Source organism: Ascidiella aspersa, chromosome 1, assembly GCF_963924565.1.
Source record: "Ascidiella aspersa chromosome 1, kaAscAspe10.2, whole genome shotgun sequence".
Taxonomy (NCBI): domain Eukaryota; kingdom Metazoa; phylum Chordata; class Ascidiacea; order Phlebobranchia; family Ascidiidae; genus Ascidiella; species Ascidiella aspersa.
Window position 1 is genome coordinate 8,820,298 of NC_139447.1, and position 27,481 is coordinate 8,847,778.

Here is a 27,481-nt window from a genome sequence, read left to right on the forward strand (position 1 = left end):
TGATCAATACATTTTTTACTTTGGGAGATATTGCACCGTGAAGTTTTGAGTTGCATGCTTCTCTTTGATACAAAATAATCTATAAAATTAAAAGTTATTTAAGGTTTTGAAAATATACTTGTTCATATCAATGTTTAAGGTTATCCGTAATAGCCATCATCTGTTGCCTGATTCAAAATGTTGCTTTGTGTGCAGTAGGTCACCTAAAAAAAATTGTTAAACTCTAGAAAAATCTAAAACCTATTGTTGGCTTTAAACTCAACAAACATGTCCAGAAGTGCTGGAAGCAGTAAAGTTCTTCCTATGGAGAAAATTGACTTTCCATTTATCGATCCAAGATCAGGTAAGTTAGTAATCTCGTCATTGTTAACTGGTTGTTTTTGTTTTCAAATATATATAAGTGGAATAATTCACAATATTACTTTTATTTGAATGAATATGGTTATGACAGTTTACAGTTGAATACATGTTTGATAGATGACATGACTTTTTAGAGCACCAGTGTTAAGTGGTAAGGCTCTTGTTTGTTTAGAAAAGTGGTTTCCAAACTTTTTAGGACTATGCCACACTAAAAGCACACCCAAAACCACACAATATTACTTAACAAACATCCTAACTGTATGGCAAGTGGGTAACTACCATCAACACACCAGTAATCTCGTCTATAACATACATTCAAGTATTGCATGCTTGGCTGCAGTTTTATTGCCAAATTAAAAAAGTTTCTCTGCTCACATTAAAATATTTCAACGCTATTGTGGAGCGGCATACAGTTTGATGTTTTAACTGGTTTAGACTATTCTTTATTCCTTGTTTAGATGAGCTGGTGTACAGAAACTCCCTCAGTCAAGATCTTTGTCAGAAAACTCTGTCTGGCACAGAGTATATGGCTATTGAGAGCGATTCAAATATAAGTCAACTGGCAGTCGATGAGCATTTACAGAACCTTGACAGTGTCATTGCTGATCTTAAATGGCTTCTGATGCTAAGTCATGCCAAGTTTTGGTGTCAGGTAATTTAATCTTCTTATAATAATAGTAGAAGTAAAACTTGGAAAGTTAAAAAAATTACTGTGTTTTAATATTTCATATGATTTTAATGTGCCCCAAGTTGCTCTTTCAGCAATAATTTAGGACACAAAATACACAAGCTAATGCTGTGCTCTATTTACAAAATAAGGTAATCAATGATGATTCTGTCCATGCACTTCTGAACTCCTACTTAAGAAGAGCACCAAGATATAAGGATGCAGAAATGCTGCCAAGTCTCAAGGAAAGGCAAAACATTGTTCATAGACTAGTATTCCTCGTTTTCTTAAGGTATATAATATTGAAAAGATATTTTACTGAAATACAGTTTTTAAATTTTTCACAAACAAATTGTTAATAGACTAGTATTTCTCATTTTCTTAGGTTATAAAAATATTAAAAACATATTTTACTGAAATACAGTTTATAAATTTATCTCTAACATTCCATTGACTGCATTTGTAATCTTGTGTACAGTGGCCAAACTTAATATTAAAAAAAACAATATTAATGAAACATAAATTTTGTTTATTCTTTCCAAAGACTTTATTTTAATTTTTTGTTTATTCTTTAAATACATTTTTATATTCCATTTATTTTTTAGCTTTTTTATATATTTCCTTTCAACACATTTCCAAACAAACTTTGCAGAATGTCAACTCCAAAAGAATCCCGGCAGTGCTTTTTCACCAAAGAGGTTTTTGGCGAAATAATTTACGACAATTTTCTTTTTGACATTCCCCGCCTCATGGACATTTGTGCCCTGTACGGCAATCATCAGAATATAAAGTTAATCCGCAAGATGATCGACAGTGTGTTTCAGTGTCAGCCGAAGTACAACAGTGATCTCCAACAGGCTGCTAAGACTGTTTTGGATGTATATGTTTTGTGGAATAATAATTAATTTTTGGAATAATTTTTTTTTAATTTTGATTAAACTTTCATTTTTTTTAATTATTAAACTAAATGTATATGCTTGTCTAAATACTAGCGGTAGCAATTTACTTAGGGTTACTTATGTATCTACTTTATACAAAAAATAATTAATATCTTATCTTGATGATACTTTTTTAACTTTTTTGTAAGAACAACTAATTATTAAAAAACAATTTATGTCAAGTTTACCTACTAATTTTCAGTATTCTTATTTAATTTTGTGTTAGTTATAGATATGTGTTCAATAACTATTTTTGAAATATGTTTTTGCTGCAAATGATTTTTGTCTTAATAAAACGATTTGTCTTTCTTTGTCTGTCAAATTAGGTTCTTACCCACATAGAGGAAAAATGCTCGACTCATGGGTCCAATGATGACCGAACTAGTGGACCTGCTGTCCTTGAACATGGCCGGCCAGAATCACATCTGCGAAATATGTCAGATGGCGACTTTGAAGACCTTGTACTCTTCCTTTCAGACATAACCCACACTCTTAAGGCCTTCATGGTTGATGTGTATCCGTTGTCTGCACACGCCTTTTCAGATGTATGTTTCTAATTCAATTTATAGAGATTTGTTTATAACAAAAAAAAATTATAATAATATAATTTTTTTGTTATCTTGTTGGATTATTATCTGAGAATATGTTTGGGTAAATTACTTTGCATGTGTGTTGTAACTTTCCCGTCTTATTTAATCTTTTCACAGTTTTTTCACTTGGGTTTTTTTCATTTTTTTTTAATCTTTTTCTTCACGGCATTGACTTTTTTATTTAGAAGTAAAATGGTTTCTCTTTCTTGTTCAAATCAGTTATTTTTAAGGGTCTCTTACCTTAGATTGTTTAATCCTAAGCCAATTATTTTATTCCTGTGGCACAAATCAAAAAGGTACTCTGATATGAATAGGAAAAAAAACCTTTAAACGTATACAATAAACATAGTTTTTTGTTTCTTAGGCAAAACTCTTCAGTAAAATGGCATCTCTGTATTGTGACTCCGTAAAAGCGATAAAAAAGGAACTACTGATGAGATCTGAAAAGATTGGCGAAGATCTCTATGACAAACTCCTCACACATATCAGACTTTCTCGCGAAAAAATGCTCACGATGGTTTATCACATGATAAAAAATTCCTTACATGATCCAAGCGGTGAAGCATCCTTAGTGACACTGAGTGAAAAGTTTATTAGTGTAAGTGATCCTTGAACATTTGATTTCCCAAACAGGTTTTTAATATTGATTTATTTAAGATATGGCTAAAACCTCACAAATTGCAAGGAATTTATTCAGTTTTTTAATTGGAACATTTTTAATTGAAACAAAATATTAAAACAAAGAATTTTTTTGAAATCAATGATTTTTTTTAGATTTTGTCATCAATTCTACCGCATCGACTTTTTCTTTGCAAACTACAACAAAAGTTTGATGTCAAAAAAGACGTGGAAAATGTTTTGCAGGTAATCTGCGTCAGTACAATTTTAGAGAAAAGGTACATATAAAATAACTTTTCTAACAAATAATTTTTTTATTTTAAGTTTAGTAATTCATTTCTAAAACTATTGTACAAAACATTGCAGGGTTGTTATTGAATTCACGTTTGCGTTCGCCAGTTATGCGAGTGTCTAGTCTACTAATCCGTACTCGCCCCAACAAAGTTACAAACAAATATTAATAGCTTCTGCTACTTTTCGTCGTACCTGAAAGTTTTTTTTTCTAATGATTTAACTGCCTACAAATTAAGACCGCCAGTATTAAGTCCAGTCCTTTAATCGCAACAAACAATTTTTCCTTGAGGACGCTCATTAGTTAGGCGATTGAGTGTGGATCAGCACACACTGGATCGCATTGGGGATCGGGCGATTGCAAAATCTCAACCTTGTTCGGTTGTAGGGGAATCATAAATGCATAACCGATAATAATGTAAGCACTTCTTAAAATCTCAAAGTCCACTTTTATTAACAATTTGGACTGATTTAAAAAAAACAAAAACGAATTAAATCAGGTATATGTTGTTCCACTCTTTTCGACTAGGCAAACAGAAACCCAGCGTATTTTGTCTAAAATATGTAAGTTTAGTACAGTGTTTCCCAACCTTTTTGACACTAGTGTCCCCTTGGGCTAAATATTATTTCATATCGCCCCCCTCATCTTTCTTTACAGTAAAGTGTTATATTAACCGTTGCCTAACATCATATTGACTTCACATTCGTTTCGATAAGCTGTCAGTCTTATTTTAGGTTGTCTAACATACATTCACTATAGGAATTTATGGATACATTACTTCACCAGGTTATGTCATTACCAGGAAATATTCAACTTTCTGCACCAATACTTAAAATCAGGGGTCGGCAACCTTTTCTTGTCACGGGCACCAATCAAACTCAGAAAGGTTTCAGTGGGCCGCACAAAATGTTAACTAAGAATTGTGGTATTGGAATGTTAGAACAACTGTGACAAAGCTAGTTTGAGGAAACGCGATAACCTTAGTGTTGATAGATAGTGTAATTCAGTGTTTGTTAAGCTCTTTAAGTCCTGGCGCACCTGGCGAGCGAAGCGAGCGCAATATTTTTGGGGTATACCAACATTTATTTTGAATTTCGTGCTAGTATTTTTTACATTGCCGAAAAAAATCAAAAAATGTTAAAAAATATATGTCTAATATTTTTTAATACGTTTTCCTTTTGTCCGCAACCGTAAAAAAGCGCTAATCTCTTCCAAAGACAGCATTAAAACGTAAACAATCTGGACGTAGAAAGATCATTGGCGCGAAGCGCGAAAATTTTTTGCCCGTGCTAAGTTAAAATAGACAAAAAGTATTTAAAATGGACTCGTGTCTAGTTTTCAAAGAGGTGGCGGGCCGTAAGTTGGCGACCCCTGCTTTAAATATACAAACATTTTGCCGCGTATAAAACTGTGAAACGCAACAACAACCAACAACTTTACATAAGAAAGTCAATTATTACGTAACTATGGTCGGAAAACTACTACTAGTTCGCAGTACAAAAGTTGTCATTTAAGGTTAAAAGTTACCTACCGTCCTGTTTGTTACTATTTTTATGTGAACTTTTTTTTTAAATTAGCTTGCTAATGTTTAAATACCTATTTGCTTTAGGCATGTTCCGACATTGAAGCAGCCCAAGGCCAGTATTTACTTCAGGCCCTCTCCCAAGCAGTAAGCAGGAACGGCACGACAAGTGAAAACCTCGCTTTGACCAACGGTATATCGGGGACGAAAGAAAAACCCAAGAAAAAACTCGTAAAGGTAAAACCGGAAAGGGTGAAAAAGGAAGAAGAGAAAAGAGATGAGGACATGAAGATGTCGCTGCTCATTTCCTCTGTACAAGAGCTTCTTCCCGACTTGGGAGCCGCCTTTATCGAGGCTTGCTTGCTTCGCTACGACTGCGATGCTGAGAAGGTGATACAAGTTGTACTGGACGACAACCTACCCGACGATCTGCAGCGAATGGACAGGTGGAATTTAGTTTAAATAACTTGAGGCGGTTAAATTAGAAGCACCTAGTTGCAGGGCTGTGGAGTTAGTAAGAAATACCCGAGTCCGACTCCGACCTAAAAAATAAATTCGACCAAATGTGAGATTTCGTCGAGTGGCGACTCCGGCTTAGACTGTGTGTATTTCACCCATTTACCTAGCTAAATTAAGGTGGATATTCGGGAATCCTTTAATAGTTGTTGTCGTTTCTCATTCACCCCCAATTCGTGGTTAGAAAACATTTTACACCATACTTATCAATCTTTACAATTTACATTTTACAGTCGTATCAGTTTCAAAATGCGGTTCTGCGCATGTTTCTATAAACAATTTTGACCTAAAATAATTTAATAATAACCAAGTTTTGTCTAATGTGTCAATTTGACAAAATTTTAATTTTTTTTGCCAAAATCTTCCTATTGATTAGCGACTCCATAAGTACGACCGACATAGAATAATACCACACACATAAACAAGCAACCTTTAAAATAAAATTGCAAACGTACAACACTTTCGTCTCAATAGTAATTCGTATAATTATCAGCCACGATTGTCACGACTCCACAGAGCCGCAAGCAAAAGCGATTCCTCTCCGGCACAAGAAGACTACCCGGAGCTTCCTGCTGCTCCTCCAATTCACGAAGAAGAGGAGGAGGAGAACATCCCCGGAAGCTCCCGCTCTTCAGACTTCCTCAGCGAGCGGAGGAACGTCTTTGACAACGACCAGTTCGACTTCATCAAGTCAGATCGCGCGCAGCTCTCATCCGCCGACGGCGCGGACCGCGCGCTCATCCACCGCGGCAAGAAGGAAAGGTCGGAGGTCGTGAACCACTGGAGCGACGAGCACGAGGTAGCCCGCTTGAGGGCGCTCTACGCCAAGTACGACATCGTGAACGACGGAAGCGACGAAGAGAATTTTAACGTCGAAGGTATTTGTGTTCGATCCTTTATTTTGTTTTGTTAAAAAATTGTGTTTAATTGAAATTTGACCGCTTGTTTATGTACCTGAAAATGTTGATTGATTGTTTGAATGGCCGAATTAAACTATAAATATTTAGCAGGGGTCACCAAACTTTTTCGTGATTGGTCGGACTACTTAAAGGCCTGGCCATCGTGAGCTGGATAACTGTTAAAATTTACGATCGAGCCGGATATAAACTTTTTGTCAAACTTTATGAACTTAATTATCGTTAAACGATGGAAATAGAAATACCTATACGCAAAAACTGCAGAGAGTCGTACAGTTTAAAATGTTATCCAAATTTACCATTAAATTGCCTACGAAAACATTTAAACTGCACTTCATCTTCATTAAGGAAATGTGCCGCGGGTCGGATTATTTCAAACAGATGGGCCATATGGCCCTTAGACCGGCAGTTTGGTGGGCCCTGATATAGAGCCTTGGGACGTTATCATTTAGGCAATGATCTAAACACGCCTCAGTTTTCAGCAATTCATATTATCCATCGATAGCTGACACCATAAATGATTCTGTTTACTTTTGGAACGTTTTTTATATTTTGTATTTAACAGCATTGTTTACGAAAGCGTTACCCGATATTTCTTGTAACTAAAAACACGGCTGTCCGATCCTATCAAAACACTAGTTTAAGGAAACGACAAAGGGGATTTTAAAGTCGAAAGTATATCATATACACAATCAACACGAAAAACATTGGGTTTTCAAGTTAAATAAAGAAAAGTTGTCGGTTTAACCCAAAGCTGACTACTTGGCGAGTAATGGTGAGTAATTGCGGAGTACGCATTACTAGTTCGATTACCTAGCAATCGCTTAACCTTAAAAAACGCCCTCTTTGTTCAAAATCCGCTAGTTTAAAGTTTAAACTTTAAACCTAAAATACTGAATATGACGTCTTTTATGAGACTATATCATAGCAACGGCTTGCTTTAGGTTTAGATAAAACTAAAGTTTTGAATTAGTAGACTATAAAACCGTAAGCCAAAAGACATGTTACCGTTTGTCCATAGGTTTCGTTTTCTTCATTTATTGACAGACTGTTTGTTGTCTTGCAGCGGAATTTAACCTCTCATTGCTGATTAAAACGTCATGTATAACACATATCAAGCTGTAATATTTTTGTATTAAAACAGGGTACCACTTGGTACAGAGAGGCTTTGATAATAATAATATTAATATTATAATCCAACTCATCTTTGTAACTTTTGTACAGCGGACGAGGTGACGACATACGATGACGAGTATGACGACACTTATGACGAGGTCCCGGTTGCTGCTAACGACTTAGTGGCGGAGGACGAGTTGCTCTCCAGGAGGAACCGCAACCAGCGATTCCGACAAGAGTCCTCTTCCGAAGAGGAAGACGAACAAGAGTGGGATTTTTTTATAATTTTTTTTATTAAATTAAATTCAAATTTTATTAAATTCAATTGGCTTTACTGTGGGTCAGAAAACATGGTATTCAGTTATATGTAATTCCTATTTAAACAATATTTCTGTTTTAGAAGAAGCAGCTAAAAACATTCACACTTTAATTCCATTTTTAACTTTTATTTTCTACTTAAATTTTTTAGTTAAAATTTGTTTAATCGTAGGTACAAAAATATCTTCAAAAACAACATTAGAATAAAATAAGCACAATCGAATTGCAACCAGTTGCTTAAAATATATATGTGATATTAATATAAAAATTAATTTGAATTTAAGATGCCACACGTCTAAAACCAATGTTATACGACATTACGTTTTTTTGCAATTCTGGGCAAAACTATCATTGCATATAGCGTTCGTAAATACATTTAAAATTTTGTGTTTTTGTATTAATTTATGCACAAACAATTTATTGCTAGATTAACGTCTCTGTACCAGTTACCTACATAACAAAAGCAATTATAAAAATCAAATATGAAATAGTTGTAGTGAAATCATTATGTTTTGCCGTTCAAATTTGTTTTAAATTATATTATATTATATTTTGTTATTTCCTGTATTTTATCTTAAAGGAAAACACAACGTTGCTGGCGTCTCTGGCGCATAACTTTGCTCTTTCTACAGAGTTGAAATTTAAAAATTCATATAAAATACCTAGCAAACACCGTTTTTCTTTCATTGAATTTTAACTCAGCCAAGCGTATCTATTTAATATTCAGTAAAATCCAAACACCGTTTTCTCATTTGCAGGAAAGCCGAGAAGTCTCGCCTCAACTTCATCGTCAACCCAGAGCTGATCCGAGCCAAGCAGGAGGAGAGGAGACATCAGAGGCAGGCGGATCAGCAACAGAGGAGGGGGAAGAGACATCAGCCGGAGCAGAGAGCAAGAGCCGCTCCCTCCTCCACTACCGAAGGTGAAGACAGGGATCGGAGGAAAAAGACGCAGGAGGTGGACCGCAGGAGGAAAGAGGCCAACAAGTCCTCCAAGGCCAATCACAACCGGAAGAAACTGGCCACCAGGAAAGCGGCCAAGGGAATGTGATTTTTGTTTGTTTGGCGATGAATTAATTATTCTCGGTGGTTTTGGTTTGCGCTTATTGTTTTGTTCCAGTTAATAAACGATTCCTTCTAAAAATTGTGTTTCTTGTCTTTTTTTTCGATATTTACATTTTAACTCCAAAATTGTAAAACAATTTGAAAATTGTCGTTTTTAAAAAAAAAATTATGCTTTAAATGTTTTTCGAATTAGTTTTAAATGGTTTTCGAAGAAAATTCCTAAATTTGCAATAAAAAAATAGTTTTTTTATAAACAGGTAAAATAAAAAAAATGTCAAACTTTAATCACTAAATGATCAATTGCAAAAACAATTTTGAGGGTACAACATTTTAAAATTACTATTTTAAATTTTTTTCGAGGTTGTTTTTAAGGGTTTTCGAAAATAAAATTGTATTATTATCGTTTATTCGCTGTATTACTTGATATTCTGACAGTATTAACTTTGCGCTTTGTCAGTTAGCGATTACTTATTCATAAATTTCCTCAAAATTCAACAAAAGTTCACATATATGTTTTATTGAACTGACAACGGCAGCAAACGGATTGGATAAACCATTGCGTACTATTCAAACAATAGATGGAAAAAAATCAGATTTAAATGGGAAAGTTTTCCGATTTGATGCTTTACATGAAAAGAACTGAAAAATCGACATACACTTAATTTTTAATTTTATGAAATCGTAGATAACCCCGTTTGCGTTGAGAGGTAACCGTTTTGCTTTGCACGCAACACCATAAGTGCACAGCAGAGTAAAGAAGAACAAATGGATTTACGACAAAACAAAAACCGCCAGGTACATTCTTAAAAAAGGCATTACGGCGCCGAAGACAACAATCTACACCATGTCACAGTAGACGCCAGCACAAGAAAAAATGTCTCTTTGACGTCATAGTGTCCCGCGGTGGCGGCGACGCGCCCGATCAGTAGTAAGTCTCCTGGAAAACCCATCCTCCAGGCGAGCGCCGGATCAGGTATCTTCTTCCTTCGTCGTAGAGCCAGATGATGAGAGAGTAAGGAAGAGGCAGGAGCCACCAGTCCCACTCTAGGGGGTACATCTTCAGGGCCACGTCGATCCCCGGGCAGTAGACCAGGAAGGTGGCGAAGAGAGTCTCGAAGTAAAGGCCGATGATCAGCACTTTGTTCCTGGAAAAACGACAGAAAAGTGAGATTCGAAAATTTGTTTGAGACTTGAAATAATAAACAAAAATACATAAAGTTTTTAATTCGTACGATTTTGACAAAATTAACAGTGATGCTGGCTTAAGCCAAAATAATTTGATTAGATGTTCACAAAGTATGACAAGCCACCTAATTTCTTATCACGAAATGAAAAAATATTTCGTGTTGCGAAATATAACCTAGTTGCGAATATAACTTGACTGAAAGTACCAGCACATGCTTACATAACCTTGGTTTATGTTAACACGTGTTGAGGTATTAAAATATTCAGTTACTTAGGGCCGTATAGTTAAGGAATTTATTTATAAAAAATAGACTGCTACGTGGCGTAACACTGGTGTGAATGCATGTAAACGTTTTTTCTCTTTGTAGTCACAAATGCCGAAGCAGGGTGAAGATACAACGTTTCAGTGACTGGAAAATTCTCAACGCAAACAACGATATAACTCAAAGCACGAGCTACCAACGCAGTATTTATAGATTCTGTCCAGAGGCAGGGCCGCGGATTCGGTTAAAAACAACCGGAATGCGACTCAAGCCAAACTTGACGATTTAGCTGTCCGCCTTTGACTATATTCACTTTTTTTACGTAACGAAAATATGGTGGATGTACAGCAATCCACTTATAAGGGTTTACTACAACTCATCCACCCACAATACGTGATTTTAAAATTATTCTACCACACGCTATCCCAACCTTATGATTTACAGTTTGCGGCCTTATCAGGTTCGAAATTTGATACTGCGCATGCTATGGTCGGTTATTGACTCGGGTAGTTTTACGCAGTCTTATTCGAGTCCTGAGTCCGACACCACAGCCTTGTCTATAGAATTCGTTTTAAAGTATCCTTAAAAAAACAACTATACTTACTTCATTCCTTGCTGGAATATAGAGAGTCTTCTTGTCTTGCTGATCAACAGATCGGCCCACTGCACGATCACAATTGACACGAAGAAACCAGTGTTGGTCGTGTATTCCAAGATCTTCCGCTGTTCGTAAGTCTGTCGAACACAAATTTAAGCGTTTATTTTAACCGCCAGACATAGTATAGTGGTTCGTTCAAACACAGCCACTTTAGCTTAATACTATTGGTAAGTAAGTCCGTGATTACCATCAGGTTATGCTTTGATGTATCACGGCAGTAAGCGTTATATGTAGGCCTATAAAGTTTAGCGACGAAACCCATATCTTAATTTTTAGGCTATATGCAGGAACAAGAATTTGCGTTAGCTACAAGTCGATTGCTAATTGCATTACCTTGGCGTAATCTCATGCAAGCAATTTTTTAGGCGGTCAACATCTTGCCGGTATACTCTTAAATAATATCTCCAGTCAGCCATTCTTAAGGCTAGCAGTGCACTAAGATATAATGCAAATCGTTATCTTCGTCCTAAATTTTAAGTTCAGTAAACTTTTTACATGAGTTTCCGCAGGTTTAAAACTAGGCTCGACCGTCCGAATGTTAAACAGTTTACAATAAAGACCTTAATGCAATATTCATGGTGTTCTTAAACGTTTTCTAAAGCGAACCCTATTTTTTTCGGTTTTGGTGAACCAGAGTCGGCGTAAAATATTTAAAGATAACACCTTAAACTGACGTCATAGACTTAAAAAACCTGCTGCTTTAGGTCCAACAAATATGAAATTACGTAAAGTCTAAATATATTTATGAAAAAGTCACCAAAGCGTTTTTGAATGAAATTATTTCCTTAACCAAACTTGTTTTATTTTTAAAATTATTCACCAAGAGTGAAACTATAGGCTTTCATGGTCCCTCTAAAATAGGGACCCTATAAAATAGGTGAACGGACCCCAGTTTAAGAACCCCGTTTTATATCTTCAGGCACCCACCCATTCCTGTCCGTAGGAGTCTTCCACGACGTACTCCCTGTTATCCCACAACAACCTAATCCCAAACAGATCCTCCGGGCGAAATCCATTCTGCACCATGATTGTGAAGTAAGTGAAGAAGCCGGCTAGGGCCTGGATCATTCCTGTGAAAAAGCATCAAGTTGTTTTATTGTAACGAATCTAACTGCGACCTAAGCAAAGAGGCAACTAAAAACAAAGAAAATTATAGGTATATTAAAATTGAGAAAATAGACATGTTACAAAAATATTGTGTTTTCATTGCAACACTCGTCAAAGCCATTTTAGTTTGTTCTTTCTTAACTGGAGTTTTACATAAATTTGGCGTGATTGATCAATTTGGCGTGATTGGTTTTTAGTTTTTTTAGAAGTTGTCTAAAATAATAGGAACCTGTAGAGAATGTGTTTGCGTTATTGTTTGTGTCACTAAGCCTAAAATAATTTAATTCACCAAACGTTATACTTTAAGGCAGCAAAAATAACTATTTTCATTATTAATTACAAAAATAGTCAATATAAGTACAATTTGTCAGCCGCTTACCAATTTGCCCATAAGCGAGCGATATCAGCCTTTCGTTGACCAGTCGGTCTTTCTTCGGGTCACGTGGTCGCCGTTTCATAATGTCACTTTCAGCAGTTTCGTAAGCCAGGGAAATGGCGGGGAGCTGTAATTCGAAAACGTTTTCGTAGACACAAACTTAATTGCACAAGGCAAAAGGTTTTAAACATTTAGACGTAAACCGGTGGATGGTTATATTTGGTGAAACGAGCGTATCTTAAAAAATATTTAAAACAAATCAAATTACAGTAAAAATAATTACCTTAAAGTGAAACTAAAAAAAAAGTTTAAAAATTTCATATTTTTGTTTTGTTTGAATTTTTTAGCTAAACCATACAAAATCGTTCAATAACTCTTTATACAAAATCGTTACTCCTTAAAAAAACGAAATTGTGTCATACAGGTCGAAGGCACTATATCAATAACTTTCGTTCTAATATTAAAAAATAAAGTTTCTCAAAAGAACAAAACTGGTATCGAAATCTTTAAAGGACTTTTCAGTAGAAAAAGAGTGGCCCAAATAAATGATAAAAGATTAATCTTTATATTGGCATAAGCACTTGTCGAAACGTATGCAAATAAAAGAATGAATCTTCATTTATTTGAGCCACCCTTTTTCTACTGAAGATTATGAACAGATCCGTATTTAGTGTTCCTAATTGAATGACTGTTTTAGAAAAACTTGTACTATTAAAAGGATGTCTAATAAATGAAGCCTGCGCATGCGCACTGACCATGTCGGTTCCGAGATCGATGAAGAGGATTGTGATGGTGCCAAGCGGGAGGGGAATACCCGCGGCCATGAAGAGAAGGAAGGGAGTGATCTCGGGGATGTTGGAGGTCAGAGTGTAAGCGATCGACTTCTTCAAGTTGTCGAAAATTAAACGGCCTAAAAGGATATAGGTATTTATGTATAGGGCTAGCAACTTATTGCAACTTTAAGAAGTAAAAATTGTTTGTTTACGATATATTTTCTGTTTTTCCTCCCATCGAGGTAAAACTTGAAAAGGCTAATGACTTGACTTAAGTGCACCTAAGTCACTGTTTTCAAATGACTTGACTTAAGTCTTTTGAATGAAGTGTTTTCAATATGCGTTTTGTTATATGTTTTGCACGTAAAACAATTCGATTTGCATATGTTTCAATTTGTGTTGAGGTATTTCTTAATATGCGAACAAGTTTACCAATTTTAATAGTTTAATGTTTAATTTTTATGACAAGGACTTGGAATTAACTTGCTCTAATTATGACTTGACTTGTTATTGCTACAAAATGACTTGACTTATACTTAAGTTTTTTTTAGTTTTTTTTACAATGACTTGACTGGGATTTGGCGGCTATGCATTACTTTAAACTAAATTCTCGTCGACCATACCGGTGATGACTTGGCAAGCCGGTGTTTTTTGCTTGAAGAACGTCGTCAAAGGCAGTTCAAATGTTTCTAGTTTTAAAATCTATTGATGGTTACGTAATTTTTAATTGCGCTAAACCGAATGGCTAAATACGATAAATGGATAATAAATTTAAATCGCGAAAGTATTAATTTTTTTGCCTTTAGATAAAAATGTTGAATGGGTTACTTTTACATCAAACTTAATCGTACCTTCTTCCACGCCGGTAACAATGGACGCGAAATTGTCGTCCAACAAGATCATGTCAGCAGCCTGCTTCGATACGTCACTTCCGGCTATTCCCATGGCAACGCCGATATCTGCCCGCTTGAGGGCGGGAGAGTCGTTCACTCCGTCACCAGTCACAGCTACAATGGCTCCCTGTAACGTAAAAACAAATAAATAGGACGCGACACACAAATAAAACACAGCAACAAAACAAAACTGCTTTATTTCGATACAATTGCCAATAGTTTTGCACAAAAATACGGTAGTCTGATCCAAACTAAATGACGTAATCACTATGGTCAAACAAGCACAATTGATGAAACCTCAATGTACAAATATAATATTTTTAGGCCTTGCGCCGCTCCGCCACCCTTTGTTATATGCCATTTAAAATAAAATTATCTTGGTATAAAGTTGCAGAAGGAAAGATCGCCAATCATAACTAAAATGCCCAAAATTAAAATATATAGTATAGGATCGGCACTCATACCAGCCTAGTGTAGGATGAGTACCGATACTACTAATTGGCATCAGGTATTAGGTTTGATATCATGTTATATGTATATATATAGATTGCCAGCAAAAGCATCGTTATTTTACTTTGTCTTGATTTTTTAATGTATCTGACTAACAAATAAAATGTTGCTTTGGGTTATTCAGAGATAATGGCGATGCCTTTGCTGGCGAAATATATAACATCTTTTAAGATCTGTTAATAGTGTCTGCTCTAAATTGCTAGCTTTGCTAGAGTATTCTGCTGTTACATTACTCATTGTCATAAAATGCAAACGATTTTCCTCATCCACTTTTATTATTAGAGCAGGGGTTCTTAAACTTTTTTACTGCGGACCCCGAACATTTTTTTGCTTCGCGTGGACAACGGTACACAAAAAAATTTCTAATATGACGTCATACATTGACGTCACCATCAAGGCTTTAAAATTATGCTGATTTTTATCGACTTCAAAATTATGCTGATTTTTTATAAATTTACATCAGAATAAAAATAGACTTTCAGAAGTATGCTGCATTCAGTGCAACTGTTTAATTTTAAATTAAATATATACTAATATTTCAGTATTTTAATTAAATAAATACTAATATTTCAATTTGGCCTTCATGGACCCCCTAAAGTTAGTTCACGGACCCCTAAGGGGTCCATGGACCCTAGTTTAAGAACCCCTGCATTAGAGTAAGGTTTCCTTTTTACCTGCCGCTGGAATCCCTCAACGATGATTAGTTTCTGTTGCGGGGAAGTCCTGGCGAACACAATCTCGGTGTGATTTTTGAGAATCTCGTCCAACTGAGCTTCGTCCAACTCGGCCAGCTTAGAACCGTGGATCACACAAGCCTTTGCGTCCCTGCATGGAAAAGTAAATGTGTATATCTGCATACTTTTCCAGTAAAAACGCGATTTTCCGCTCTAACACTTTGCTTTTCAATTAACGATTCTGAATTGTAAGACAATATTGCCAACAAACAGTCTGCAGTTTTAAATTGTTGTTTTTATTTATTTCAATTCGAATCATAAAGGAAACGAAAGGTTTCGGGTTATACAAAAATACCAAAATAAAATGTCCTATTACCAATTTTAGTGATATGGGATTTACATTGATTGACAATTTAACCATTCCTGGTCCATTGCCTTTTTATCACAGTAGACCGTAGCAAGTTTTACACAGTAAACTAATAAACAACGTGGGTAATTTTATTTTAAATATTGCATTGTTTAAGTGCTTTTTTTACCTTGGATCCACATCGTCAACCGAAATGTTAAGTCTGGCGGCAATATCTTCAACTGTCTCGTTTCCTTCCGAGATGATTCCGACTCCTTTGGCGATCGCCTTCGCTGTGATCGGGTGATCTCCCGTAACCATTACCACCTGTTGCCAGGATCCAAAAACATAAATCTTGAATTAAAGGTTTAGTTACTCTTAAGAATGTTTATTATCTATTGTCTGGTAAAGCCAAATTTAAATCAAAAGTATGAGGATTTTGAATTAAATAATTCGGCCAAAAGCAAGCTAAGATACTTTTTTACAGTCTTATGAATTATTTGATAAACCCATTAAAGGGATTAAAACATAGATGTCTGTAAAATAAGATTAATAACTAAAGGTTCCACCAACTACAGTATGCACTTTTTGAACTATTAATTGTTTAATATTTTTTTCTCTTTTAGGCGTTATCCTTTATTTTCAAATGTTTGGAGATATACTCAACCATCGTTTTAACCAACTTTTTTTGTTATGTATTGGGTAAACACTAGGCACCTAATAATCTTACCTTGATTCCAGCGCTTCTGCATTTTCCAACAGCGTCTGGGACGGCGGCTCTGGGAGGATCGATCATGGACATCAGTCCAACGAAGGTGAGGTTATCCAGCGGGAAGTTTACATCGTCGGAATCAAATCTAAAGCCGGGAGGAAACTGATCGGCTGGAAGGAACTCGTGGCAAAATCCTACACAAAAGGATCAAAGCTTAAAAAACAACCCAGCTGTTTAAAGAAGTTGTATATTCTAATAGTTCCTTGAAACATGTTTGCTGTCGATTGCTGCAAGAATTTAAATAACGCAAAAATACGCAACAAGAATTTTCGTATTGATGCACTTTGTTTTTGTTTTTTTCACTGAAAAAAGTATAATTTTATTGAGACTAAGGCATCCCTAAAGTCTACTAGTGAATACAGTGCGATGTGGTAAGCTATTTATTTACTTTTATACTTACAAATGTATAATAGGCAAAATTCTGGAGGTAATGCATAACGATTCGGGTGTAATTCTACAAAATCGTTTCGTTGAATCGTAATTAATACTTTTATAAATATTTACTTGACTGTGCATTAAATTACGAAAGAGTTTATGCAACTTTAGGAAATGCATGATTAAACCATTTCAACCAACAAACGCCTTATAGTAAATAAAGTATAATACTTCGCCCACCTAACACCCTCTCTCCTAATCCTCCCAGCTGAAGGTAAGCGGACTCAAAGTCATCCTTCCACTCCTGCGTCATCTCCTCCACCTTGCCATTGTTCAGGATCTTGTTGCATCTGGTCAAAATCCGCTCCGGAGCTCCCTTCATCACCAGGAGGTAGCGGTTGTCATCCGGATCGCTCGTCTCGTGGATAGACACCTGGCCGAAAAAAATAGCAAAAGTGGAAAAAACTCAGAATAATAAGAATTGCCCTTCATCTTTTTTGAGTGACGTTCGGATATATTTTAGTCAAATTAACTGATGATGATACAAGTGGCAGTGCGTATCGAAACGACTTTTTCAAAATAATGTTTTATTAAAAGTCGGAAAATAATAAGAAAATCTTGATTTCAAATTGATGTATTTACGGAGTGCATTTTTACATATCAAAACCAACGTAGAACATAGGTTCGACGTTTCAGGTCAGATAAAACAATCTTCTGTGTGTTTGCTTGATTTAATTAAAACGTCTAGACTAGAGCATTCATCATAAAAATCAAGCTTGGATGTCAAGTTTGGTTAAGTCTGTTCGCAACATAATGCAATGGTAATTCAAACGCAATATAACTCATCTCGCGTTTCGCGTATTTACAGTGCTAATTGCGAATGAGGAAAAGTGGCTAAACTAAAACGCTATATGTGACAAAATGATGCACTTTCCCCGGCGAGTAACTTTTTTAAACTGTTTCTTTCAATATCTATTTATACATATGTTTTAAATATCTCCGCTAGTGTTACGTGTTTTGTTCTTTTTGACAGGGTCGTAAAGAATGTTGTCACCAATGACTCTTTACAATGTTACCTGATATTTGTTAGTGGAGTTGAAGGGTATCTCGGCCACCTTGGCTGCTTTTAATCGCTTTCCCTCCACATCACCCAAGGTTATTTCGACATACTTTAGCAGAGCCGATTCTGATGCATCTCCTGTAGCCATAAAACAAATTTATTAGTAACCTATATGGTAACTGTTGCTTCCAGGCATAATATCACTTTTATACGGCTTCTGGAAATTTTATTTCTGTGCTATCGGTTGGACTTGCTATTAGGTCTACATTCAAAACTAGCCTATCAAGTTCTTTTAGAAAGTAAATGTTTACTGACGAAACTACGGTACGCTGGACAATAAAATCTTTTAAAACATTTAGTTGGCCACTTTAACCAATGATACTATATAACTAATATATATTGAAGCGAATCAATACTTTTAGTTTTTGTTGTTAAATTTGTTTTCTAACACTAGCCATGCTACTGCGAAAAGTCCCAAATAGCAGTTTATAAGACCTCGCACTTTTACGGATTGAGATTTAAATTTTTACGAATATTAGATTGTTAATGAAACTTAGGAAGGAATTGTTGGTTGTTTAACTGATGGCAGTAAGATTTATATTAACCGAAAACTTAAGTTTCTATAGCAAAGTTGACGTTTTTTAAGAAAATCTCCGTTTTAAGTTTTTTTTTTTTTTTAATGTATTTTTCGTCTTTTCTCGACTTTACCCGTTTTTGCTCCATAGGATCTCTTATGTGAGAAACCTAAAAAGTTATCCGAGCAACATAACGAAGCTAAAGAATCGAAGAAAATTATTGACCGAAGACAGAAAACGAGTTATTTTCAACAAAAAGGTCAGATATGCACTCGTACCAGCCGTGTCCCGCTTAAGCACTGGAACTTGACCTTGACCGGGTAAAAACGTGGCTCGGTTGCAGAGGAGAGCGACGCGAGAGAGCGACTTCCATGTTTCGCAATCCGTACCAGCAGCACCGCCTTAAATAAACACGTTTACAAATTTGGTAAAAGTAAATACAGCTTCAACTACTCTCTCTTTCAGGCTGCTGCAAAACAACGAGCTATTATTACCCCAAGATTAATAATTTCACATTCGAATAACAAGCAACTAAAGCAGCTTGATTTAGATTTTAAATATTTGTTGCTTGCTAAATTATTTAAGAACTAATTTTAAATTAACTTAAAAAGTCCTTCAAATGTCCATAACACACGTAATCTAACATTACTTATATATAAAAGGTCAAGAATTATTCTCAACCAGCTTATAAAGCAGCTGATAAATGTTACGCGACTGCTTTTCAGCAAGTCAATCAATATCCAAGAAATAAAGTTAAAAGGAAGTGACATAAACGGCGGGCCAACTTACCTGATTGATCTTCGGTGGTGTCTGCCTCAACGATGGTGTTGTCGAACCACATATGCGCCACGGTCATCCTGTTCTGGGTCAGGGTGCCGGTCTTGTCCGAGCAGATGGTCGACGTCGATCCGAGGGTCTCGACAGCTTCCAAGTTCTTTACAAGGCAATTCTTGCGAGCCATTCTCTTGGCAGTCAGGGTCAGGCAAACCTGAAACACATTTAAGGCAATTTAGCATACTACGTGGCGTTTCGTTTTGTATAAGGTAATTAAGCGGTTTCAGTTTGAAAAATGTGTTCTCTAAGAAATATAAAGCGCCTTTCCAAAAAAGAAAAACCGTGTACGGTAAGTATTGTAGTTCTTTAGTCTTTTTATTTTTTTATTTTTTTATTTATTTTCAAAAAATATTTTTAAATATGATTAGTGCATTCTTAGGTCGATGCTAATACCCACAAAACATGAAAATCAGATAATTTTCAAAGTTTGGTAAATCCGGTTGTTGCAAATCAACACATTTAGATTAAACCAAATCAACCGATCAAGCTAAGTTAAGTTTTTCAGAAAACTTACAGTGACGAAATAAATATTATAGATATGCTACAACCAATCCCGGTTCACGCAATTTTAGGCAAACTATTCTGTAGTATAAAACTTATGTTGGAATAAAATGTTGCGCATTTTATGTAGGTAATGCAGTCAGATATCTCGACTTTACTCCACAAAATGCTAGCACACTTACGGTCACAGTTGCCAGCAGACCCTCGGGTACGTTGGCCACGATAATGCCAATGAGAAAGATGACTGCGGTCAGCCAGTAGTAGCGGACCACCATGGCCAGAAAGAAGGAAACTCCCAGGACGACGGCCACCCCGGTAATAATGTGAATGAAATGCTCGATTTCTTGGGCTATCGGGGTTTTGCCAGAAGAGAGACCCGACGTTAGCGAGGCGATCCGGCCCATTACAGTGCGGTCGCCGCAGCGTATTACAATGCCGCGCGCCGAACCTGCCGCAACGGATTAAAGTGTGTCAGTATGTTATTGCTGGGGATTCTGCTTAGCGTGCCTTTTGTACAGGTAGCTCTAGTCCAAGTAGACAAGCTGTGCTTCTTAGTTGGCAAATTAATTTAAGTTTATGCTTAACGAGTATATTTTTTTAAGTGTTTCAAAAATATATTTTCTATGATAAACATTTCGTTCAGGCAAACATCGTTATGTTAACATCGGGAATATTCGCGTTCTTTTACATTTTTTATCGTTCACCAATGCCTGAAACAAAAATGTTTAACATTGCTTCCTTGTAGTATTTGGAGGTTTTGTTCCTTATATGCAACGCATGATTCAAAACCATATTATTTGCTCGACTGGGTAAAAGTATACTGTTTTGCCATAAAATCATATATAAACGTTGTGTTCAATAACAAAAACAAACCTTCGACGCAATTGGTCGAAAAGAAGGCGACATTTCTTGTCTCGAGTGGATTCTCGTGAGTAAATTCAGCATTTCTGAGTTGAGGTTCCGATTCACCAGTAAGCGATGAGTTGTCGACCTAAATATCAACAAGTTTCGTCAATTTTTCCAATAACGTCTGGAGTTGTATTTTTTAAATGCTGTAATACAACCGACAAAATAACTATATAATTCATGTCAGAAGCGCGACAAAAAAGTTACTCTATACGTGGAATTTCTATTTCTAATACCTTGCTTTATACACTTTGCAATTAAAACCAAATAATAATCAGCTTAATATGGTACTATTTGCTGGCTGTTTAGTTGTTAAAACAATTTGTTCTCTACACTAAAAGCAGGAAAGACATTTGAAATTGATCTACCTTTATAGTTAACGACCTTTTAATGCCTAGAGTTGGTCTGCTAAAGGACGTTTATACATTAATGTTAATATTTCCTACTCAGATACCTTGCAGCCATTTGCTGATATAATCCTTAGGTCAGCAGGGATCTTGTTTCCACCTTTGATTTCCACCAGATCGCCAACCACCACTTTCTCCGCCAATATCTGGGTCGTTTCGCCATTTCGGATTACTAACGTTTGCTGCAAAATAATAGTTGGACCAGATTTTAAAGTTGATCTGCTAAAACAATAGTCACGGAAAGGTTTGAAGAAAGCAATCAACCTATAAAAAATTGAGTGTCATGCCGCCTTTTCGCATAGTACCAAGTTAGGCCAATAGTATCTTGTATAAAATATGGAGAATCACCTCTAGTTATTGTATTTTGTTTAATATTTTATTACAATTGATTAATGAGTTTAATCAAAATTATATAAGGTTGCTCTGTTTGTCTTGGAAAAGAACAAATGACACCGCACGTTGATTATCTTAGTTTAACCGGATATATATAAGCTGAAATGAAATAATACCTCGAGGTTTAAAGATTTGGCAATGGAATGTATTATTAGTTAAGTTGGACCAGAACTGATTCTAAACTCCTGATTTGCCCAATCTTTACAGCAGCTTCCTGTTTTCGTGAACGCTGCTTAGATCAGAGGCTCATTAATATGATTGATGACTGTATATTGTGATTATACCAACTATTGGCAGAATAAAAGATAAGGCGTTCAAATAATTGACAAAGCAAACAGTTCGAATAACCCTAAAATTAATTTCTGCAGGTTTTTAAGCGTAAAGAGTCGCCAAGGCGCTTATATAATAAAAGAGAAACATAATAAAAGAGAAATCCACGTATAACGACTAATTTTATCGCCGAACTAAAGCTAGATAGAGCAAATAATATAAAGTCAAAACAGGATTACAGTGCAAACGCTGTCAGTCAACACTACATGACAAGGTTCGGTCATATGAATGCCAACATGCAATGTCAGCGTAGCGTGATTGACTTGTTTATATCTCTACATATCGAGCCATGACAATACAGAATCTGTGCATTGTTATTTCTAAATAGTTCTAAATGACGTAACTTCCTTCAATGACAAGTGCATCAAAAGTCTACAAAGGGTTGAACTTGCCAAACAAACGGGTAGTTTTTTTATAGTTTATTCACTGTCAGTTATTTTTTAGAAGGTTGAAGGTGATGCAGATAATAGGATTTGTTTTATGTTTTGTTTAAATACAGGATTTTATGCCTAATCTTCGGCTCTAACTCACTTGAGGAACTAGGTTTTTGAAGGACTCCATGATCTTTGAGCTCTTCGATTCCTGATAGTATTGGAAGATGGCAGTAATGATCACCACAGCCACAAGCACACAACCCAGGTACAACTGCCAGGGAATTGTAAAGTTGTTATAACTTTATTATATAAAGGTTTAAGACTCAAACTACATTTTATAGGGTGCCGATTTAAAGCGAAAAAACATATTTTTACCTTCAGAAATACTGCTTAGTTTTTAAGGGTTCATATATTTTATTGAAATCAGCTAATAACGCATTTTTCTGGTGGTTGTTGCATAAATAAACTAACAGTTGCTAAAAAATATTAGATTACATACTTTCAGAGTGAATAAATAGGCATACGGAAAAAAAGAAACGAGTGGGAAATTCAAAACATCATTGGAAATACAACAATGCAATTTTAAACAATTTTTATTTTTAATTTGATTCATATATGATCTCACAGGGTAGTTTCGATAGCGGGGTCATCCAATGAAGCCCGCACAACATCTTTATACTTATTGACTATATGTTCTATTCAGTGTTTTAGTTTTATAGACAAAACAAATCATAGTATTTGTCCAATTGAATTAAGTAAGTAGTATACTATGTTTTACTAATTTTACTTATTTCAAGGAGACAAACGGGTTCTACCAGGCTTAATAGATAAAAAGCACAGGCATTTTGGTGGATCAGCGAAACAATTTTAAAAGTAGCTTGATAATAAATTGCAAAGCCAAAAAGGTCGAGTAGATCGACAGCATCACGGTTGGGCTTCAGACGTTTTCAGATTGCGGCTACTCGAGTCGCTATCTATCCAAGACTGCAGCCCCGAACTGAACGTTGACACCTTATCAACACCGCTGTACCTGTTTAACACCTGAAGGTGCTCAATAATGGCCCAACTTTCGAAACTCAGACTGACTAACGCGTCCCAATCTCTTATAAGTGATGCTTAATGTGCTTCTCGGTCACATCAACTGATGATACAAGCTCGTATCGAAACGTCTTAATCAAGTTGCTGTCGATCTACTCGACCTTTTTGGCTTTGCAACTTATTATCAAGCTACATTACAGATCCGTGCATAGTGTACCCAAATTTTAAAAGTAACGAAACACTCCTTCTAATTGTACTTTGAAGCAGGGCTGCGGGATCGGTTAAAAATACCCGAGTCCGACTCCGGCCAAATGTGAGATTACGTCGAGTCCCGAGTCCGGCTCCGGCTCTACAGCCTATTTTTTCTATTTATATAACTATAATAAGGGTGACATTCAGCAATTCACTCATAGGGTGTCATAGAACTCACCAACACACAACACATGGTGGAAAAATATTCAACCATATATGCTATTTCACCTATACAATTTACAGTTTGCGGCCTTATCAATTTCAAATTTGGTACTGCGCATACGAACGTCGTACTCTGGACTCTTTTACGTAGTTTTACGCAGTCTAACTCGTGTCCCGACTCCGACTCCGCATCCCTGCTTTTAAGTTAATTTTTAACAGCTTCTGTACAGTTAGCAGTTTCAATGTGTTAAATGTTGAAGTAATTAACAAAGCTATGTTGTATTTAAAAGGTTGGCCTAATTAGGCCATTCATTGTGTTAAGCAATCGAAAAACCCGTCATGTGAAAAAAGTGTGAACGACCATCCTAACATCCGAAATCGATCAGAAAGTCAAAAAAAAAAAAAAAAAAAAACGCCAACGAAAAAAGAGTTTTTTTTCTCACGTTGTCATAGACGAAGTTTTCGTTGGTCGATGCATCAATGGCGAAAGCGATAAAGCACAAAATACCACCGATCCAAAGCAGGGTGGAAAACCCACCGAACAACAACTTGACGAACTTGATCCACTCGGGGGTGGTCTTGGGCGGGGTCAGGGCGTTCGGGCCGTCCCGTTCCAAGTAGGCCTGGGCCTGCTGTGACGTCAAACCCTGAAAAAATGTCAGACATGGTATTCGTTTGCCGATTTTCCATGTAAGTTTGACTTAAATTTGTTTTATTTGTAAGTTTCGTGTGAGAAAATAATTATGTTTAGGGAATTGGCAAATTCAGTTTGGCAATGACTTGATTTTGCACTTAAGTCACCATCTTTAAATGACTTGACTTGACTCAGCCTTTCGAACAAATAACTTCACTTGGACTTTTGAGTCAAAAGACTTGTTTTTTTAATCAAGTGTTGTGAAATGAGCTGTTTATCTTAATTTTTGCACATAAAACAATTTGCTTGCTGTATGTTGCGTTTTTGTCATTTTAAAGTTGTGTTATTGGTCATAATCGGTCGAGTTTACCAATTTTAAAGGTTTTTCGTTATATTTTTATATCGGGGATTTGACTTGGAGTTGACTTGCTCCAATAATAATGACTTAGACTTGGACTTGATTTGTTATTTAAGACTGACGTCATTTAAAAAGGATAGTTTACAATACTACTAGTTATACGATTGCTTTTTATCTGTGTCCGATTATCAAAATGCAACACATTTTTGAGTAATGGGTTAATGACAACCGGTACTCAATCAGGAAAACCGTTCAAACTATGAAAAAGTTTTTTAGGTATCGTTAAGCTTTCAATCTCACAAATAAGCCAAGACATTCGGAACGTTATGCACGAGTAAATAACACCCTTTTAAACAACCTATAAAAATAGACCGAATCGTGGTGCACTTTTGCAATTAATTTGCTAACCTGTGATGGATTGGTGGAATATCGTTCACATAGTTCCTCCACTGAAATCTTGTGTTCGTCCTGTGTAAAGAAAAAGCAGATCGTCATTGTGAGTGTGCGACTATGCTGGGTGTTGTTTATTGCACTGGGCGGCCTTACGCCGATACACCGGCGTCCGGCGTGACAGACATAACAAATAATAATCTACTAGCAAAGGGCTTGTGGCAAGGAGTGATTTTAAAAGGTAAAAATGTAACTTTGTACCTACAAACCCCGTTCACGAAGTAAATTTATCAAACTGGGGAATAATCAAGGGCCCTGTCCACTAATGACGCGTCCTAATCCTCGTGACAATTATTTTATCCCAGGTCCCGTGACCAACAAATTTCGCATCATGTCAGATTCGTGCTGACATAAGCCTTGTGGTTTCGAATGAGGATGGGAAGTTTTGCTTAACTGTCAAAAATGTCAAAATATACTGACATCAAAAAAATCTTGATTAATAAATTTGAAACAAATTGCAATTGTCCAGTAAAAAGTAATGCCAGGCGCAAATGATGCCACCAAAATTCCGGATAGAAATCGTAACATTTAACAAAGCTTAACAATTTGCACTTATAATGATTGCCCGAGACTTACCATGTCCACCTCTTTTTTCAAGTCGTCCATATTCGCCTTTTTTCCCTTTTCTGGTTTCTTTTTTCCGCCGCCATTTCCGACGACAGCGACTTGGGGATTGTCAGCGTTTACCTCGACTATTGGAGCGTTCTCCAGACTGGTCGTTTGATAGTTGGTGGCCATTTCGACGTGGCCCCTAAAGCACGCCCTATAAACTGAACTAAACTAAACTGTAAGAGAAGCACACAACTTCGTAGTGGGGAGTTTGTAATCGATGTTATCAAATTTTAATGAGTACCTAATTAGTGGTAAAGCTATGCCATGATGTGCCAACTTCCATATCAACCCCATGGTAATTTTTCGTAACTTTTAGAATGGTTTAAAAGTCTTAAACCTAATGGTTCAGTATTCTACTGATATTTCGTACGATAAAAGTATACACCTTTCATATATACTAATATGTATACATTAACTCACTGCTTGTACATATTTGCTTTGATGACTGTTTACCTTACCCAAGTAGAATAACTAATCGTTATTGGTTCAATTTTAAACAACAATATTTTCTAATTAAACAGCAGCACTTATACATATTTTTCTAAGGTTCTGAACAAACGCTGCGAGGGTAGTCTAATTAAGCTGTAAAAAAGAGGACTGCGCCAAATAAAACAAAGGCGTTTATGTACAAAACACAATGTTTTTTTTAAATGACTCATTTCACCGCGAGGCACAGAATTGCAAAAATAAACTTATCTCAAATACGAATCCTCTACAACTTTTAACTTGCGTTCACACCACTTCACAATTTGACCAAATAATTGTATTTTACTGCGATTAGGCGTAAAAAGTGGATTTTGAAATCATCCAATTGCGCAACCGCACATTGCTAAGAGCAACCCATAACGATAAAAGTGGCTTGCCAATCAGCAGAATAGCGTCACTTCCGTTAAAGCGTCATTTCCCTGCTGTAGGCCGGTCGATGCGGCTAGCTCGAGCTGTACAGTAAACAAACAAGCATACAGCACTACAGTAGCCGGTAAAATACTGTACCCTTGAAAATAATTGTGCTGTTTGAAGTTGCGGCATAATTTTAAAAACACCCATTTGGACAATTAGGTTACGTTTTACTGCTCCTTGTTATAATTTTTTTGTGATGCTTAATACGACACTAGAGAGCCCGACAATGCATAAGGATCATCTGAGCCCCTGACAAGCTAGCTGTAAATACGAAATATAAAATCGCCGATACATAAACTAAAAAAAAGTAGAAAATTTTCATTGAAATGAGTTAAAGTTTTGTAGGTATCACAACATATACAGAGTTTAAAGTTATACTTTAAAACTTACTGCTGCACTTAAACATCCTCGGTAGAGGTTTTTAGAATAAAACTGGCTGGACAGCGAGTTGATCAGTTTCTGTTTGGCCTAAAACAATGTTAAATGCCCAATTAATAAACGTTTTGCTCTTGAAACAGGAAACATTTTTTATCCTTGCATCGACACCCGACTTCTGCTATTTCCGTTCTAATGCGATTAATCTCACAATTTTACCTTTTCTTGTCCCAAACACCAATCAAGTAAATTTCCAGTCGTTTGGTTTAATAGCCTTTCGATCACAGCAATATTATACCGGACAAGAACCTGCTCCAAATACCTCGTGATACAGCAACACCCTAATTTTCCCCGAATACGTTGTCGTGATATGACTCGACCGCTGGCGCCTCCAACGGGGTAACGTAATCTCTTGATAGATGAGGTATTGTGATTTTGTAGCCTTTTGATTTCCAGTAAACTCCCAAATT

The 27,481-nt window shown here is 36.1% G+C and overlaps 2 protein-coding genes across 2 annotated transcripts; one reads left to right on the forward strand and one right to left on the reverse strand.

Moving 5' to 3' along the window:
* Positions 1-209: 209 nt before the first annotated feature.
* Positions 210-8,904, forward strand: LOC146167087 (activating signal cointegrator 1 complex subunit 2-like). Its single transcript, XM_083385426.1, has 11 exons — positions 210-343; positions 819-1,012; positions 1,180-1,319; positions 1,680-1,905; positions 2,292-2,510; positions 2,920-3,153; positions 3,330-3,419; positions 5,075-5,433; positions 6,020-6,381; positions 7,645-7,804; positions 8,613-8,904. The coding sequence occupies exons 1-11, from the start codon at positions 268-270 to the stop codon at positions 8,902-8,904; spliced, it is 2,352 nt and encodes a 783-aa protein (XP_083241552.1). The 5' UTR covers positions 210-267.
* A 794-nt stretch (positions 8,905-9,698) lies between these two features.
* On the reverse strand, positions 9,699-25,903 carry LOC146167088 (sodium/potassium-transporting ATPase subunit alpha-3-like). The gene is made up of 20 exons (XM_083390877.1): positions 25,701-25,903; positions 25,083-25,142; positions 24,126-24,329; positions 22,388-22,501; positions 21,181-21,315; positions 20,694-20,811; positions 20,003-20,268; positions 19,275-19,473; positions 18,764-18,886; positions 17,927-18,048; positions 17,091-17,283; positions 16,434-16,609; positions 15,894-16,030; positions 15,358-15,508; positions 14,132-14,300; positions 13,263-13,417; positions 12,511-12,634; positions 11,952-12,094; positions 10,971-11,101; positions 9,699-10,063 (listed from the first exon to the last, which is right to left on the reverse strand). Exons 1-20 carry the CDS (start codon positions 25,860-25,862, stop codon positions 9,841-9,843), a joined length of 3,105 nt encoding a protein of 1,034 aa, XP_083247003.1. The 5' UTR covers positions 25,863-25,903; the 3' UTR covers positions 9,699-9,840.
* Between the last annotated feature and the right edge of the window lie 1,578 nt (positions 25,904-27,481).

Coding starts and splice junctions, on each gene's coding strand:
- LOC146167087 (XM_083385426.1), top strand. CDS start 268: ATGTCCAGAAGTGCTGGAAGCAGTAAAGTTCTTCCTATGGAGAAAATT. Junction 2,511..2,919: donor CTGCACACGCCTTTTCAGAT/GTATGTTTCTAA, acceptor TTTGTTTCTTAG/GCAAAACTCTTCAGTAAAAT. Junction 3,420..5,074: donor ACGTGGAAAATGTTTTGCAG/GTAATCTGCGTC, acceptor TATTTGCTTTAG/GCATGTTCCGACATTGAAGC.
- LOC146167088 (XM_083390877.1), bottom strand. CDS start 25,862: ATGGCCACCAACTATCAAACGACCAGTCTGGAGAACGCTCCAATAGTC. Junction 19,474..20,002: donor GTCTGCTGGCAACTGTGACC/GTAAGTGTGCTA, acceptor AATGTGTTTCAG/GTTTGCCTGACCCTGACTGC. Junction 17,284..17,926: donor ACTCCACTAACAAATATCAG/GTAACATTGTAA, acceptor TTTTTCGGCCAG/GTGTCTATCCACGAGACGAG.